Source organism: Thermobia domestica, chromosome 5, assembly GCF_964235325.1.
Source record: "Thermobia domestica chromosome 5, izTheDome1.hap1.1, whole genome shotgun sequence".
In the NCBI taxonomy this organism is placed as follows: domain Eukaryota; kingdom Metazoa; phylum Arthropoda; class Insecta; order Zygentoma; family Lepismatidae; genus Thermobia; species Thermobia domestica.
The window spans coordinates 262,337,388-262,352,331 of record NC_137458.1 but is presented as its reverse complement, the minus strand read 5'-3'; the positions used below and the strand labels follow the sequence as shown (position 1 = coordinate 262,352,331).

At 36.0% G+C, this 14,944-nt stretch overlaps 1 protein-coding gene across 1 annotated transcript; it reads left to right on the top strand.

Moving 5' to 3' along the window:
• The first annotated feature begins 3,089 nt into the window (after window positions 1-3,089).
• Window positions 3,090-8,288, top strand: LOC145685503 (uncharacterized). Its single transcript, XM_081757899.1, has 2 exons — window positions 3,090-6,752; window positions 6,957-8,288. Exons 1-2 carry the CDS (start codon window positions 3,090-3,092, stop codon window positions 8,286-8,288), a joined length of 4,995 nt encoding a protein of 1,664 aa, XP_081614025.1.
• The last annotated feature ends 6,656 nt before the right edge of the window (window positions 8,289-14,944 follow it).

Here is a 14,944-nt window from a genome sequence, read left to right as displayed (position 1 = left end):
TGATTTTTATTTTCTGTGGATAAACGGTTTCAGGGGGTAAAAGCCCCCACCCAAAATTTTGAAAGTTTACGCCCAAAAGGCAAAAAACAAGTGAACCGATGTTTTACAAAATTATACACACATATTATAGGCATAACATGAGAGAATATGGGTGGTGCCTCAAATTCCAAACACACCAACTACAGAAATTTTGCTCGACGCACGTCTCCATTAATTATCATAATTAATAAACAACAACCAATTCCATAGCAGAGAAGACTACTCTCGGAACTTACAAATTCAGAAGGGGAACAACAACTCTCATCGTTGCCACCAATATGACTGACGGCAACCTTTCCTAATATAAAACAGCATCAACTTGTAAAGAGCTTCTATATATAAATGTTGTACATATATAGTCCAACAATGGATTTCCTTCGTTATCTTGCGTGTTCTCTTAAGATTTGGAAGTTGACAAGGGCGTAATACATTCTGCTATCCTTATAAATTACAAAGTTTTCTAAATCGAAGCATCTATAAACAACCCATGAAGTACACGTAGCAACTGCTTTATATATTACCAAAATAGAGTAATGCATCTGCTCCATTCTCGTGCATGATGCTGCAGTGGCAGCGCTCATATGAATAGTTTTAAAAAATATAAAAAACAAATAACAACTTCAGCCGATAAGGACGAAACAATCAAGAAATGCCGAATGTTGCCCTGCTTTCACAAGACCAAGAAAAGACTCCTGGTTCAACAGGAAAAGGTACATCGTCTACCTAGTCCTATCCAAACAAAGAATAGACTTCTCTATCTCAAAATGGAGAACGCACTTACTAAAGAAACAATATTGTTTAGACAATTACACACAATGCCATTAAAGAGAGACATTCTATACACTTACACACATTGTCATATAAGTATCCATACAAGTCATTACGGAATGGATATCATACATAACCTCAATACAACCATGAATCAGATGAAAAAATAATACTTACTCAAAAATCATGTGAAACGCTACCTCAGCTATTTTAAAACACAACTCAATATAGTTATTACCTCGAGATTACTGGAGACATTTACAGTTTGCACGGGAAACAAATTGACACCAGAATAACGACATGATAACTACTCTAATTTCGTTAAGGAAGCACAATGACTTTTATCGTTTCCTTGTTATGTAGAACGAACGGATACCTTTTTGTGTACAACCTGATACTACCACTTTATTTCTAGCATTTGTAGCGTGTGTGTATGTACTCTTCTATCAGATTCTGTTTTAATTCGCTACATTGCAAGTCTGTGAATTTATTATTATTTGAGTACAATCCCTTACAGCTTGTGAAACCCAAGTAAGATTGAACACATAATATACGTGTATGAATTGGGACTGAAGAAAAGACAAGATATCTCTAAACAAATGAGTGTGAAGCTCTGTAATAAAAGCGTTTAAATAAAAATTTTAAGGTCTAAAGTGAGGTAAAAATTCTTCATCTGAAGGAAGAAAGACTATAAATGTGTCTTAATGAATTTGGTATGCTGTAATTCGACAGCTAATTCAGACATCGTTCCTTAATTGCTATACAACTGAAAGAAAAATGTGGGAATACATGTAATTATGTCCCTTCGTAGGATGCACCGAAAAATCCTTAACGACTTACACTGAGGCAGTTATAGAGCTCGCCCTAATCTTCTCCTCACAAATAAGCAGTGTAAAATAGGGCTAGTTTTCTGAAAATAGTAAATGGTTGGACTCTCAAGAACTGGAGAAAGGGCCTTCGTACTGAGGAAGCTACTCTCTTCTGAGTAACAATGATACAATTTAGGTGTATCGTATTTCTAGTATTTATCTGATGCTTCTTTTTTACACTTGTGTAGATATAAAAACAACCTGCAATGCTAACATAAGGGGTTACATTGATTATAGTGAAATGACGGTGTTAGTTATTCTTCTAAAAAATAAACCATTCTTCAATTGACTTACTTTGTGCTCATGAATGACGTATTGGAATCGTTCTGTGGAAAGAGAGAGGCTCCTTTCTTCACGACATCACGCCATGCAGCAAAAAGTATTGTAACTGGGTTTGGTGTGTCTTATTTTAATGATTAGCCAAGACAAAACACTGACTTGTACCAAATACAAAGCATTTCATCTTCCGCACATAGATGTTTAAGAGTATGTTTCGGCGATTTCAAATCTGGGACCTGCCGAAAAGGAAACTTGGGATCATTATCTCCGAAACATATTCCAAAAGGTGGCTTTTCTTAGTCCTTGGTATTGGGGAACAGTATATCCGAACCATATATATCGGTGGGTGAATCATAAGAGGCTACCGAATGGTATCTTCAAATATCTCAAGAATTAAAATTTCATTTCTTATTATTAATGACTTCTCTAAGAGGGTGCAGCTTCAATTGCATCTCAAGACTTTAAAGAACTATCGAAAATCGAATTTCAACATGCGGGATTATTATCCCAATGTTTTCAATGCCATGACCTGTCTCTGAGTGGCCTGTATTAATATGTAGTAAAACGATGCATAATATCTGCAGTAGCGATAACCAGTATTCACATGTTTTGTAGATATACTGACACTTATGTAGAGACTTATATTGTGAGTTTGTATCATTGTCATTATATTTGCATAACGTTTCTCTTTTGTTTTTAAAAGTTAGTTTGTGTGTGTGAGTGTCAGCAAGTTGAGCACCAAGAGATCCATACAAGACGGTCCTCCGGAATTCGTACAAAAAAGACAATATAACAGTAAGTTGTAAGTGTTAGCAGTTGTTGTGTAGTTAGTGCAAATAAACATTTATTCATTTATCATAATTAAGTTGTTTTGTGAACATTTATTCGTCAAAAGACAAAACATTGGTCAGCTCCGACCGGATTACAGTGAACTAGCGTTTGATACAAACTGTGAATGTGTATGTGAACAATTGTTACATTGCTCTTTGTTTAGTGCGGTTCATGTGTGCAGTGACATTTATTAATTCTTCTGGAAACTATGTGAATAGACATAAGTGAGAACACGTTCATCAGTGTGGACTTGTGTGTGGACTTGTGTTTATTAGTTAATGTGGACTTACAATATTTTTCAAGATGGAGGATTCAGACAGAAGCAAGTTAGTGAAACAACGTGGTGTGTGCAAAAGTCAACTGACAAGAATTCAGAACTACGTAAGTAATATTAATTCAACAACTACAATTAGTCAGGTGAAAGTACGTAAGACTGCAATGATTGAGTTGTATAAAAAGTTCGATGAAGTGCAATCACAGTTAGAAATAAATTACGAACAAGTAGAGGACGATGCATATAGAGAGGAGTTTGAAACCAGTTACTATGATGTATTAGCGCAACTAGAGGATTTTATTATTCAGCGTAGCCAGGAATCTCATTCAAACAATTCCTCGAAAAATGAGAATCAGGTGTCAAATGATCAATTAAAATTGCCTCGTGTTGAATTGCCATCATTTGAAGGACGATACGAAAATTGGCTTTCATTTTCAGACAATTTTAAAGTTATGATTCATAATAACGATAACGTGTCAGTGTTGCAAAAGTTCAATTACCTTAGAAGTGCATTGAGAGGGGAGGCGTATGATTTAATAGCGAATCTGCAAGTTACAGAAGCTAATTATAAAATTGCATGGCAATTATTGAAAGACAGGTATGAAAATAAGCGTTTGATTGCAGCTACTCATGTCCGTAATTTGTTACATATTAAATGTATCACAAAGGAAACTACATCAGAATTAAGAGAATTTATTAATACAGCTACTAGTAACTTGAATGCATTACGAGCTTTAGATTTGCAGACACCATTAGAAGAGGTTTTGTTAGTTCAACATTTCGTTTCTCAATTAGACAGTAACACTAGGCGTGCGTGGGAGTTACAAATCACAGATCATTCTTTCCCTCCCTTATCAGAGTTCTTTGCTTTCTTGGAACGTAGGTGTCAAGCATTTGAAACTATAAAAAATACACCATCGCAGGAAGTAGTGTCAAGGTCAAGGGGCGATAAAAATAGACAGAGTGCTGAACCGAAACAAAAAGAAAAAACAACCAAATCATACGTGACAACAACTCAGTCTTTCTGTAACTTTTGTAAACAAAACCTAATACATCAGTTGTTTAAATGTCCTGCATTTTTAAACGCTGAAGTAAAAGAAAGACAAGACTATGTTCGAGATAATTTATTGTGTTTCAACTGTCTCAAAAAAGAATGTAAGGTAAAGACGTGCAGATCAGGTGGCTGTAAACGATGCTCCAAAAGGCATAATACCTTGCCGCATTATGACGTAATGTCAAAATCAGATGAGAAAACCAGTGTTGCTAATTCACAATCAAGAAATTTTTCGAGTCATTCTAATACGAATAGGGAAAATATGACACAAGGTTCTTATTGCATTTTCAAGGGAAAACCAAATGTTACTGTTATGTTATCTACTGCTATAGTAAATGTACGAGATGCAAATGGTAAATTACATCCATGTAGAGTATTATTAGATTCTGCCAGTCAAAGTAATTTTGTAACTGAAGATTTAGTTCAAAGGTTGCGTCTACCTAAAAATAAACACCGAGTTCCAATTCAAGGTATTAATAGTGTGATTAGTGAAACAAAGCATTGTGTAGATGTACATATAGAATCAAGAATTCGTGAATTTGCAATTGATGTAAACTGTTTAGTTTTGCTCAAAATAACAGATAACATTCCAAGTAGGCCATTAGATCATGCTGATTGGAACTTGCCGACAGACATAGTGTATGCAGATCCTAACTTTCACCAACCAGATACTATTGACATTTTGTTAGGCGCGGAAGTGTTTTTGGACATTTTGCGATCACATAAACTAACTAGACCAGGGAATTATCCAGTAGTACAAGAGACTGAATTTGGGTACATTTTGGCGGGTAAAGTTCCTACAACAAGAGATTCTAGTATACCACAAGTGTCATTTTTTGTGCAAGAAAGTAACCTTGATAGACAGTTACAGACATTTTGGGAGCTCGAAACTATACATTCAACAGTCATGACTCAAGAAGAAAAGCAATGTGAACGACACTTTGAGGAAAACACTACCAGAGATAGCAGTGGTCGATTCGTTGTACGTCTGCCAATTAAGCCAAATCATAAACCATTAGGAGAATCATATAATTTAGCTCTTCGTAGATTTTACCAGCTAGAAAGACGGTTGCAGCAGTGTCCAGAAATTAACGAGCAGTACTGTAACTTTATGAGGGAATATGAAGAATTAGATCATATGAAACCAGTGAAAGAAGAACATGAAGATAATGGTATGAAATGTTATCTGCCACATCACGCAGTATTGAAACCATCCAGTACCACAACAAAGCTAAGAGTGGTTTTCGACGCTTCTGCAAAGACTTCAACAGGGGTTTCATTAAACGACATACTTATGACAGGACCAACAATCCAGCAAGATTTACATTCAATTGTCACGAGATTTCGAACCTTTCCTATTGCTTTTACGGCGGATATTCAGTCAATGTATCGAATGATTAAAGTTCATGAAGATGACATTGGACTTCAAAGAATTCTGTGGAGATATTCATCAGTGGAACCAGTCAAGATTTATGAGTTGCAGCGGGTCGCATATGGTGAAGCATCATCACCATATTTGGCGACTGCGCGTCTTCGAAGGTTAGCGGAAGAAGAAAGATGTAAATATCCTCAAGCAGCGATAGTATTGGAACGTGATTTTTATATGGATGATGTAAGCTCAGGATGCCATAATGTCGAACAGGCGTTAAAGCTTCAGAAAGAACTTATTCAATTATTGCAAAGCGGTGGGTTTACTTTAAGAAAATGGTGTTCGAACGAGCCAGTATTGTTGGAAGCAGTTCCAGAAGAACATAGGGAAATTCACTTACCGTTTGAATTTGAGTCCGAGTCAGGTGTTTCAACATTGGGTTTATCGTGGAATCCTACATCAGATAAGCTTCTCATCACCAACAAGTCAGTCAAAGAATGTCTCACGACCAACATACCAACCAAACGTCAAGTGACTTCGACCATAGCAAAAATATTTGATCCTTTAGGACTTATAAGCCCTGTAGTTACTCCGTTCAAGATTTTCTTACAACAAATGTGGATCTATAAGATCAATTGGGATGATCAAATACCATCAGAGCTCTACCAGCAATGGTTAGACATGTGTCATCATCTTCCAAGTGTTAACGAAATACAAATTGATAGATGTGTAGTATTGAAGAATTATGTTCATGTCGAGATACATGGGTTTGCTGACAGCAGTCAACTTGCGTACGGCTGTTGCATTTATGTTAAAACTGTGGACATTTCAGGCAAAACTACTGTTAAACTTTTGGGTTCTAAATCGAGAATAGCTCCTATTAAAAAGGTAACGTTACCAAGACTTGAACTTTGTGCGGCAGTACTTTTGAGCAGGCTGTATCGGAAAATAATTCCGATATTAAACATTTCAGTGAATAGTACTTACTTCTGGACCGATTCAAAAATAGTGCTTGCATGGATATCATCTCCAGCTGCCAGATGGAAGGAGTTCGTGGCAAACAGGGTTGCAGAGATACAGGAGATCACATCAGTCAACCAGTGGCGTCATGTGTCGTCAATGGACAATCCAGCCGACATTATTACACGGGGAATGGATCCGAAACAGTTGAAGGAAGCAGATATTTGGTGGCATGGACCCGCATGGCTTGAATCATCTGCATGGCCCGAAGAATCAGAAGTGGTAGACGATGTTCCAGAAGAAAGGAAAGTAACGAGCATATCTTTAGTCAGTTATGAAGGTGACATAAGCTTTCTGGAAAAATTTTCATCATTGTGGAAACTATTGCGAGTTATTTGTTTGTGTCGTCGTTTTATTTACAATTGTAAAAATCACAACGAGAAGAAAGTAGGAACTGTTTCCACTACTGAAATTAGTGGTACTTTACAACAATGCATTAAGTTAATCCAGCAGGTTAGTTATTCGCAAGAATTCAAGGACTTAGCTTCATCAGGCCAAGTTTCATCCCAAAGTGAACTTAAATCTTTGTATCCATTTATAGATAATGAACAGTTGCTACGAGTGGGAGGACGGCTAAAAAACTCCGACTTACCGTATGATAGCCAACATCAGATCATCTTACCACCTAAAGAGCATCTCACCAAATTGATAATTGAAGCGGAACATAAAAGATTGTTACATGCTGGACCGCAGTTATTGATTTCATCATTGAGGCAAAAATATTGGATCCCACGAGCTAAACAAGTCGTTCGATCTATCATTCATCAGTGTCTAGTTTGTTTTAAATTGAAAGCGTCAGCCTCAGAACAACTCATGGGTCAATTACCATCAGCACGAGTACAGCCAGCTCGAGCTTTTATTCACGTAGGGGTGGATTTCGCCGGTCCCCTAATGATTAAGCAAGGAACTAGATCTCGTAAAGTGACAAAGGCGTATGTTGCAATATTCGTGTGCTTAGCAACCAATACGATTCATATGGAGTTAGTGAGTGATTTGAGTAACCAAGCATTTTTAGCAGCTCTTCGAAGATTTGTATCCAGAAGAGGCAAATTTTCGAACATCTATAGTGACAACGGAACCAATTTCATTGGAGCTCAGCGAGAACTTAAGGAGCTTCAACAACTACTCAGTTCACAACAATTTCAAAACTCAATTCAAGATGTTGCAGTGCAAGAAGGATTTACATGGCATTTCATTCCACCCAGAGCAAGTCATTTTGCAGGCATTTGGGAAAGTGCAGTGAAGTCATTTAAGTTTCATTTAAGAAGAATAGTAGGTTGCACAATTTTGACATTTGAAGAACTCAACACAGTTATAACACAAATAGAAGCCTGTTTGAATTCAAGACCAATCACCGTTCTATCCAATGATCCCGATGATCCTTCATTTTTGTCGCCAGGACATTTCCTTATTGGTGAACCTTTGATGAGCATTCCTGAGCCAGATCTAGTGGACATTCCGACCAACCGATTATCAAGATGGAATCACCTTCAGAAGATGAAGCAGCATTTTTGGAAAAGATGGTCTCAGGATTATCTACATGAACTACAGCAGAGAAGAAAATGGACAACAAAACAAACTAATATTTCTATTGGAGATGTGGTTCTAATCAAAGAAGACAATTCTCCTCCATTGTCATGGAAATTAGGTGTCATTCAACAAGTGTTTCCGGGAAAAGATGGACTAGTGAGAGTAGTGAGTGTAAAGTGTAAGACAGGGACTGTTAAGAGACCAATTAGTAAAATTGTACCTTTACCAAAAAATGATCATGTGGATTGTGTGTAAGTTGATTGACTTGGTTCAATGAAGAGAGGGGAGAATGTAGAGACTTATATTGTGAGTTTGTATCATTGTCATTATATTTGCATAACGTTTCTCTTTTGTTTTTAAAAGTTAGTTTGTGTGTGTGAGTGTCAGCAAGTTGAGCACCAAGAGATCCATACAAGACGGTCCTCCGGAATTCGTACAAAAAAGACAATATAACAGTAAGTTGTAAGTGTTAGCAGTTGTTGTGTAGTTAGTGCAAATAAACATTTATTCATTTATCATAATTAAGTTGTTTTGTGAACATTTATTCGTCAAAAGACAAAACAACTTATCTAAGCAAAGACTAGGAACTTTATGGTATGACCAAATTATTTTGTTTGTTATAAGCTTACCTAAAGATAGATTCATAACTCTAACAACAAATTAGTTACTTTAATTACATTCCGTATGAAGAAACATCTCAGAAGCAAAAGCCTCTTTGGAATTCTAGGATCATGGGTGAGATGATGGAGAATGCATTACCAGCCAACTTAAACCTCTCCTATTTTGTACAAGTTGATCCATTCTTCACCGAGAAATCATTCCCAAAGACAAAGGAGCTGCAATACATGTTCTGGAGAGTACATATGGAAGAGAAGGACTGGAACTGGGTAAAGACATGTTACCAATTACTTCTGACGGAATAGTCATTACAGAATCTTTCAGTTTTTCTCAGAGATGATTCACCTATCAGACAATGAATATGGTTTAGAAGGCACTATGGATGAAAAGAATACGAATATTCTCGTAAGAGGTATAACTAAGAGACACACAACCTACATGCAATAAAAATATAAAATAAAATCTTTAATTTAATGTTTCATGTTTATACCCTTTTGGGAAGACTACATGGATCATTAATGATAGTACATTATTATGAAAGAAGTGGTAGAATGAGTATGTGGAATGAAATGGGTGAAGCCCAATAATACCCGCTGTTTTCTGCCATAAATTCACAATGTCTAGGGTTGAACCAGACACCCGTTGCTCCAACACGTAAATCTTTCATCATTGAGCCACCACGCCTCCACAAAATGAAGTCAGAAATAGAAGTAAGTCAATCGTAGGATGTCTACCCCGAAGCGACGAAAACCAGTAGTGACAAGAAGGTTATGCATTAGACAAATGCCGACTAAGTAAGAAAGTGGATTGCAATCGCGAAAGATAAAAGGGACTAAAAGATGTAGAGTTTTAGGATGAAAATAAATTATTTCTAAGAAAGTGAATCGAAAGAGAGATAGAGAAAAAAAGCTTATAATTTTTAGAGAACACCGAGAATATTGGAAGATGAGAAAAGCTTGGCTACAGAGAATCTTTATCAAATGGAAAGTGTAATATTTGTAGTCTTTTTAATAGGGAAGATAAATCACAGTTAATGATGTTGAATACTTATACTGAACATGTTGAACACATGTTCAATACTTATGTTGATCACTTGAATGATGATGATGTCTACGTAATTATTATTGATATTTGTTTTCTTTGAATATTGATTTAATCTTCAAGGACGGTAAAATACATCTTGCTTTTTCTATATGAATTAAATTTCAAAACGTTTTTGTAGCCGATATTGAATAATAGATTAAGAGATGTCACGTATATTTAAGGCCTCTCACATTTTAGAGCAGGAAAATGCTGTGAGATAATAAGGATTCAAAACCTTGTGTCAAACACAATCTAAATGACTATTTTATGTAAGTGTCCAGTAATGTGACTTAGGTAACCATATAATACTTTATGTAAATTAAATGAGAATAAAGCGCGAAAGACTTTGGTATGTTTTTTACTAAAATGTACCAGTCCTTTCTTCTGCGTATAACAATAATGGGTATTGTCTCTTTGCCGGAAAGGTTTATTATAGAGTGCGGCACGTAAAACCGGCCCGTAAAGTGAACACATAAAGTGAAATGTAATGTATTGAATATGATTAACTACAACACATAAATGAAATGTAATGTATTGAATATGACTACTCACCTTCACAGCAGCCTTCACAGTAGGTGCTGAAAGTGTCCTCCGCCCACTTCAACACCCATGGTGAGCACGATTGAGGAGATTCATATATACCCTTGTCAGTTCTTGTGTTGTAATGCTATTGGTGACATCCTGGATCCTGGTCTTGAGTTCTTCAATTGTGTATGGATTTGTTTCGTATACTCTTCCCTTTAAGAGTCCCCATAAGTAAAAGTCACACGTGGACGAGTCTGGTGACCGAGGAGGCCACAAGTCTTTGCTGATTGTCCTCTCTGGTGTAAACATCTCATGCACAAGGGACTTCCCCTTAAAACACGTCTGCAACTTCTCTCACTCGCATGAACCTGTTGATTCAATCTCCTGGTTGACTTTCGAGGACTTCTTGTCATTATCTCCTCCACCTGCATCTTTAATTCAGGTGTGCAGACAGATGGTCGTCTGTTCCTGGGAGCATTTTGAACCGATCCTGTACGCCGCCATTTTTCAATCAATTCCTGAATGTTGCTTTTGCTGGCACAGAACGTCCTGGAAATTTCTCCCGAAACAAATTCTTTGTTTTCACAAAAGATCCAGTGAGAATGAACCCTTCAACAATGGCAACATGCTCGGGTATCGAATACGGCATTATCACACACTGACACTCACCCGGCTTAACACAACGAGGCCTTTTTCTCAACTGGTTTGGACAAGTTTCACTGGCTGCAGCTGCACGTGACTGCTGCAGGTCACGTAAGTCGACCCGACCTCGACACGCCATCTCTTGGTAGGAAGGTAGATTATTTAAGTGTTGCCAAGAACACAATATACCAGAATATTACGACGGGCCGGTTTTACGTGCCGCACCCTGTATTTTGGTGTAAAAAATATTGCATATTAACAAAACAATGTACAAGGACATTGTACAGATCGAGGAGAAAAGACATGATTGCTGAGATGTTAGAATTTCTAAGAAAAACTGACAATTTTATTACCAGCTTTCATGGTATTGATTTTGTTTCTATACAATTATTTTTAATGCAATAAGTCATGTCTGTCTATAGCCCTTCCGATTTTGCTGAAACGAACTGCTTTTCGAATAGTTTTATAACTTTAGATTTAAATGGTGTAAAAAATTCAATTCATTGTTATAAGATCGTTGCTATTTATTGTTCGACTTCTCCAAACGATAACATATACGTGTTTCTACCAAAGGTAAACAAAATCCAACCTGTGACGTAAATACTACTTACAAACGTGCATGCTCAAATTCGTTCCATTAAATTAGATTTGTGTATCAATATTCCATTTTTATATTTTGATAAATTTTACCAAGATATACATACCCTGTCTATACGCCCGGGAGACAAATAAGATTTCAATAACTACTTAATGGTTTTTATCAAATTTGATCTTGATGTAAGTAAGGAATCGTGTTCGAAAATAAAGCGTGGAGTTCTTTGATGATACGTAAACCGGAAGTGGTAGAAATTAACTATTTTTACCTTTAATGTTAATCACTACAAAGGAGAAAGATAATATATAACGAGATAGGGCGTACTCAAATAGATATGCGTTAGAAGAACATATTTCATCTCGATTCCTACTTCTCTACTGAAACAGGAAGTTTTAAGAGTCCACTAACACTTCTAGTTTCACTATGATCTACACAGAGGATATAAACAAAAACATTATGCAACAAGCGGTTTTCTTAGAGGAAGAGGTCAATTAACCATTCTAACAATATGTATTATTTACTTTCTTAACCCTCTACTGAAATTGGAAATAATAGAAATTAACTATTTCTGGTTTCAACATTGACCACATTGACATTAGAATAAAAATCATAATACATAGCAGGAATTATTTCTCTGTAGTCTATTAAAGTAGTCTAGTCAAGTCAAGTATACGTTTCTCTCCACTCTACTCTCCTTATGAAAACCGGAAGTGACAGAAATAAAGCACGTCCAGTTTTGCTGGTACCATTATCAAATAAAAACTGTAACGTATAACAAGAAAATATTTGCTGAAATCAGTTGAGGGTCCCAAGAACCTATTACATCTCCAGCCTAATCTCTATTAGGAGCGGATATGGAACAAAATGGACTGCTTCTGGTTTAAATGTTAATCGTTATAGAGCAAAAACTGTATTAGATAGTTAGAAGCGGCTTTATGCAATGGATCAATCGTCAGAAAAATGATTTTATTTCATAATAATTCTTAACTTTCTATTAAAACCCAAAGTAATAGAAATCCATTACAACATCTGGTTTCAATTTTGGTCGAAATAGAGTGAAAATAATAAGAAGTATCGTATGCCCTTTTTCAAAAATAAATATAACGTTCTAAGATTAAATATTATCTTATTTCGTAACCTTCTACTAAAGCCCAAACCGTAATTGATAGGGAGAAGCGATTTCTGTAATTAAGTAAGTATCCTTCGAATATATTCCATCCCCACTCTAATATATCTCTACTTAAACCGGAAGTGGTAAAATTAAATTACTATTTCCGGTTTCAATTTTAAATAAGAAAATATCAGGCTGTACAAACATTTGTCTCAAGTGACACTGCTTCATATTTTTAAACATACCGACAGTTAAAGACCATGTTTTACACTGTTAACACCATTACCTGAATTCAGATTTATAACTGAGATGTGTTTCCTTGTAATGATAACAATTGTAGAGCACACACAGCTAAAACAGGACTCCTGAGTTCTGAATAAATTTCCGAACTTTTTTGACATAAGAACGCAAACTAAATTTAAATCACTATAATCTATCTAAATATGTTGTTCCCATGCTTGATGCGATACATTACATCGCGGCCATTTTCTTTGTTGTTATTATTAACTTTTTAACTTTATTCAACACCTTCCAATCAAATTATTTGGTTGACTTCGAAAGAATTACAGAGCGCTTGTAGAAAGCGATAGTTTAAAATTTTTAGTTAAAACACCACAAAAAGATCTGAAACCAGTACTGAAATACTCTGCACTTAACTGAATTAATACTTAATCAACCAATGTTGACTACACGTCTACTGAATTTAAATATATTCGTTACAGTTTAATTTCACAATAAAACCAATAATTTAATACTAGAATATTTTAAAGATATACATGTTCGGCAGTTAGTGGTGGTATACGTTAAGGTATGCCCGACCATTTATAAAAATATATAATTTGTCCACCCCATATAGTAGATCTACGATTCTTGTTTCGTAAATACAAGTTGAGTTTACGCTGGGCTATAAAAATAGGCGGGTCAACGTGAGCATAGTGTTGTCTGCCTCGAGCAGCTTAGGTACCAGTGCTCCAATCACCCAGTGAGAGGGACAAAAGAGAATCTGTCACACCCGACGGTTTCCAGGATTCCATCCTAGATCCGCCCTGGTTCATATACAATATATACTCCCGTATACACCCCATTACTCCCTTATCTGAAGAGTGCAAAGGGAAAGGGGAGATGTTAACGTTTGGACGAAATTAGATTTTCATGCCATCTTCTAGAGCAAGCCGATTAGTTTCATTCGATATATCAAAAAGGGGGTGAAATGTTTATCGTTAGCCTGCTATACCCGTTTAAAAATTCCTTGTAAAATGTAAAAAGGGGATATCGCCATCAGTTAAAGCGGAGAAAGGGGAATGCCCACTTTGGATAAAATTTTCATTTTGTTACCTTCTAGTTCTCTCACGGACATGAGTGCAATACAGATATATTTAATGAATTATTATATACTAAATGAGTTAAAATATATAACATTTCCCCAGAACCTTATTTTTAACTTTCTAATGTCGTCCTACTTGCTTAAGAAACAGTACTTTCCGTAACCAAAGTTAGATAGTCGTTTATAAGACGTTTACTTATCAGAACAACAAAGTCAATGAACCTTTGCACCCCACTGGCTCTCCTTGCCCCACTCTCCCATACTTGACACTGATTTCAGGATAAAAGTGCATTTCCAAAATTTTCGTTGAACAATAAAGTACTAGGTTTAATCGGTTGAGAACAGTTTGCGTAGCATGCTATGATCAACACGATTATTTTTGGTGTGATTTAGAAGATTATTTCCTCTTTTCTGAAGTAAAGTTGCCTATATCGAAAAAAATGACGGGATCTGCAAGCTTTGAAGGTCTTATGCAACCTAGATGCTCAAACCTTCTATATGGAACTCCCAGATAAGTAATTAGCCGAGTAAAAGGAATAAAAACGACAAAGGAAGAAAACAATCTACTTCTAATCATATTGTTTATAATATAAAAAACAATCGCCTCTTTTTTCCATTATTTTGCCTTGCATTAGAACCCGTTTCCACAGTACAGATGGACCTAATGTCGGTTTTCTCGCATTCTTTTACTTACAACAATATACCTTCCAGCTTCAAGCTAGTTTCCGATATAATATCAAACTTCTAACCAAATTTGAAGCATTTTCCATGATTATTCCAGGAAATAAATTGTTTTGAACTTTAATATCCTGAAATATGAATAAAACTGGACACCCCCCTTTTCTCCTGGACTCTTCATTTATGAGTAAAATGATAATTTTGAGTGACTTTCTTTTGAACATATATATATATTTTAATCAGGTTTACCTATTTACATACACCATCAGATCTCTGAGGGTAGTCAAAATATAGTATTGTTCCCTTCAGAGGAGAATACAAGTGCGGGGTGAGGA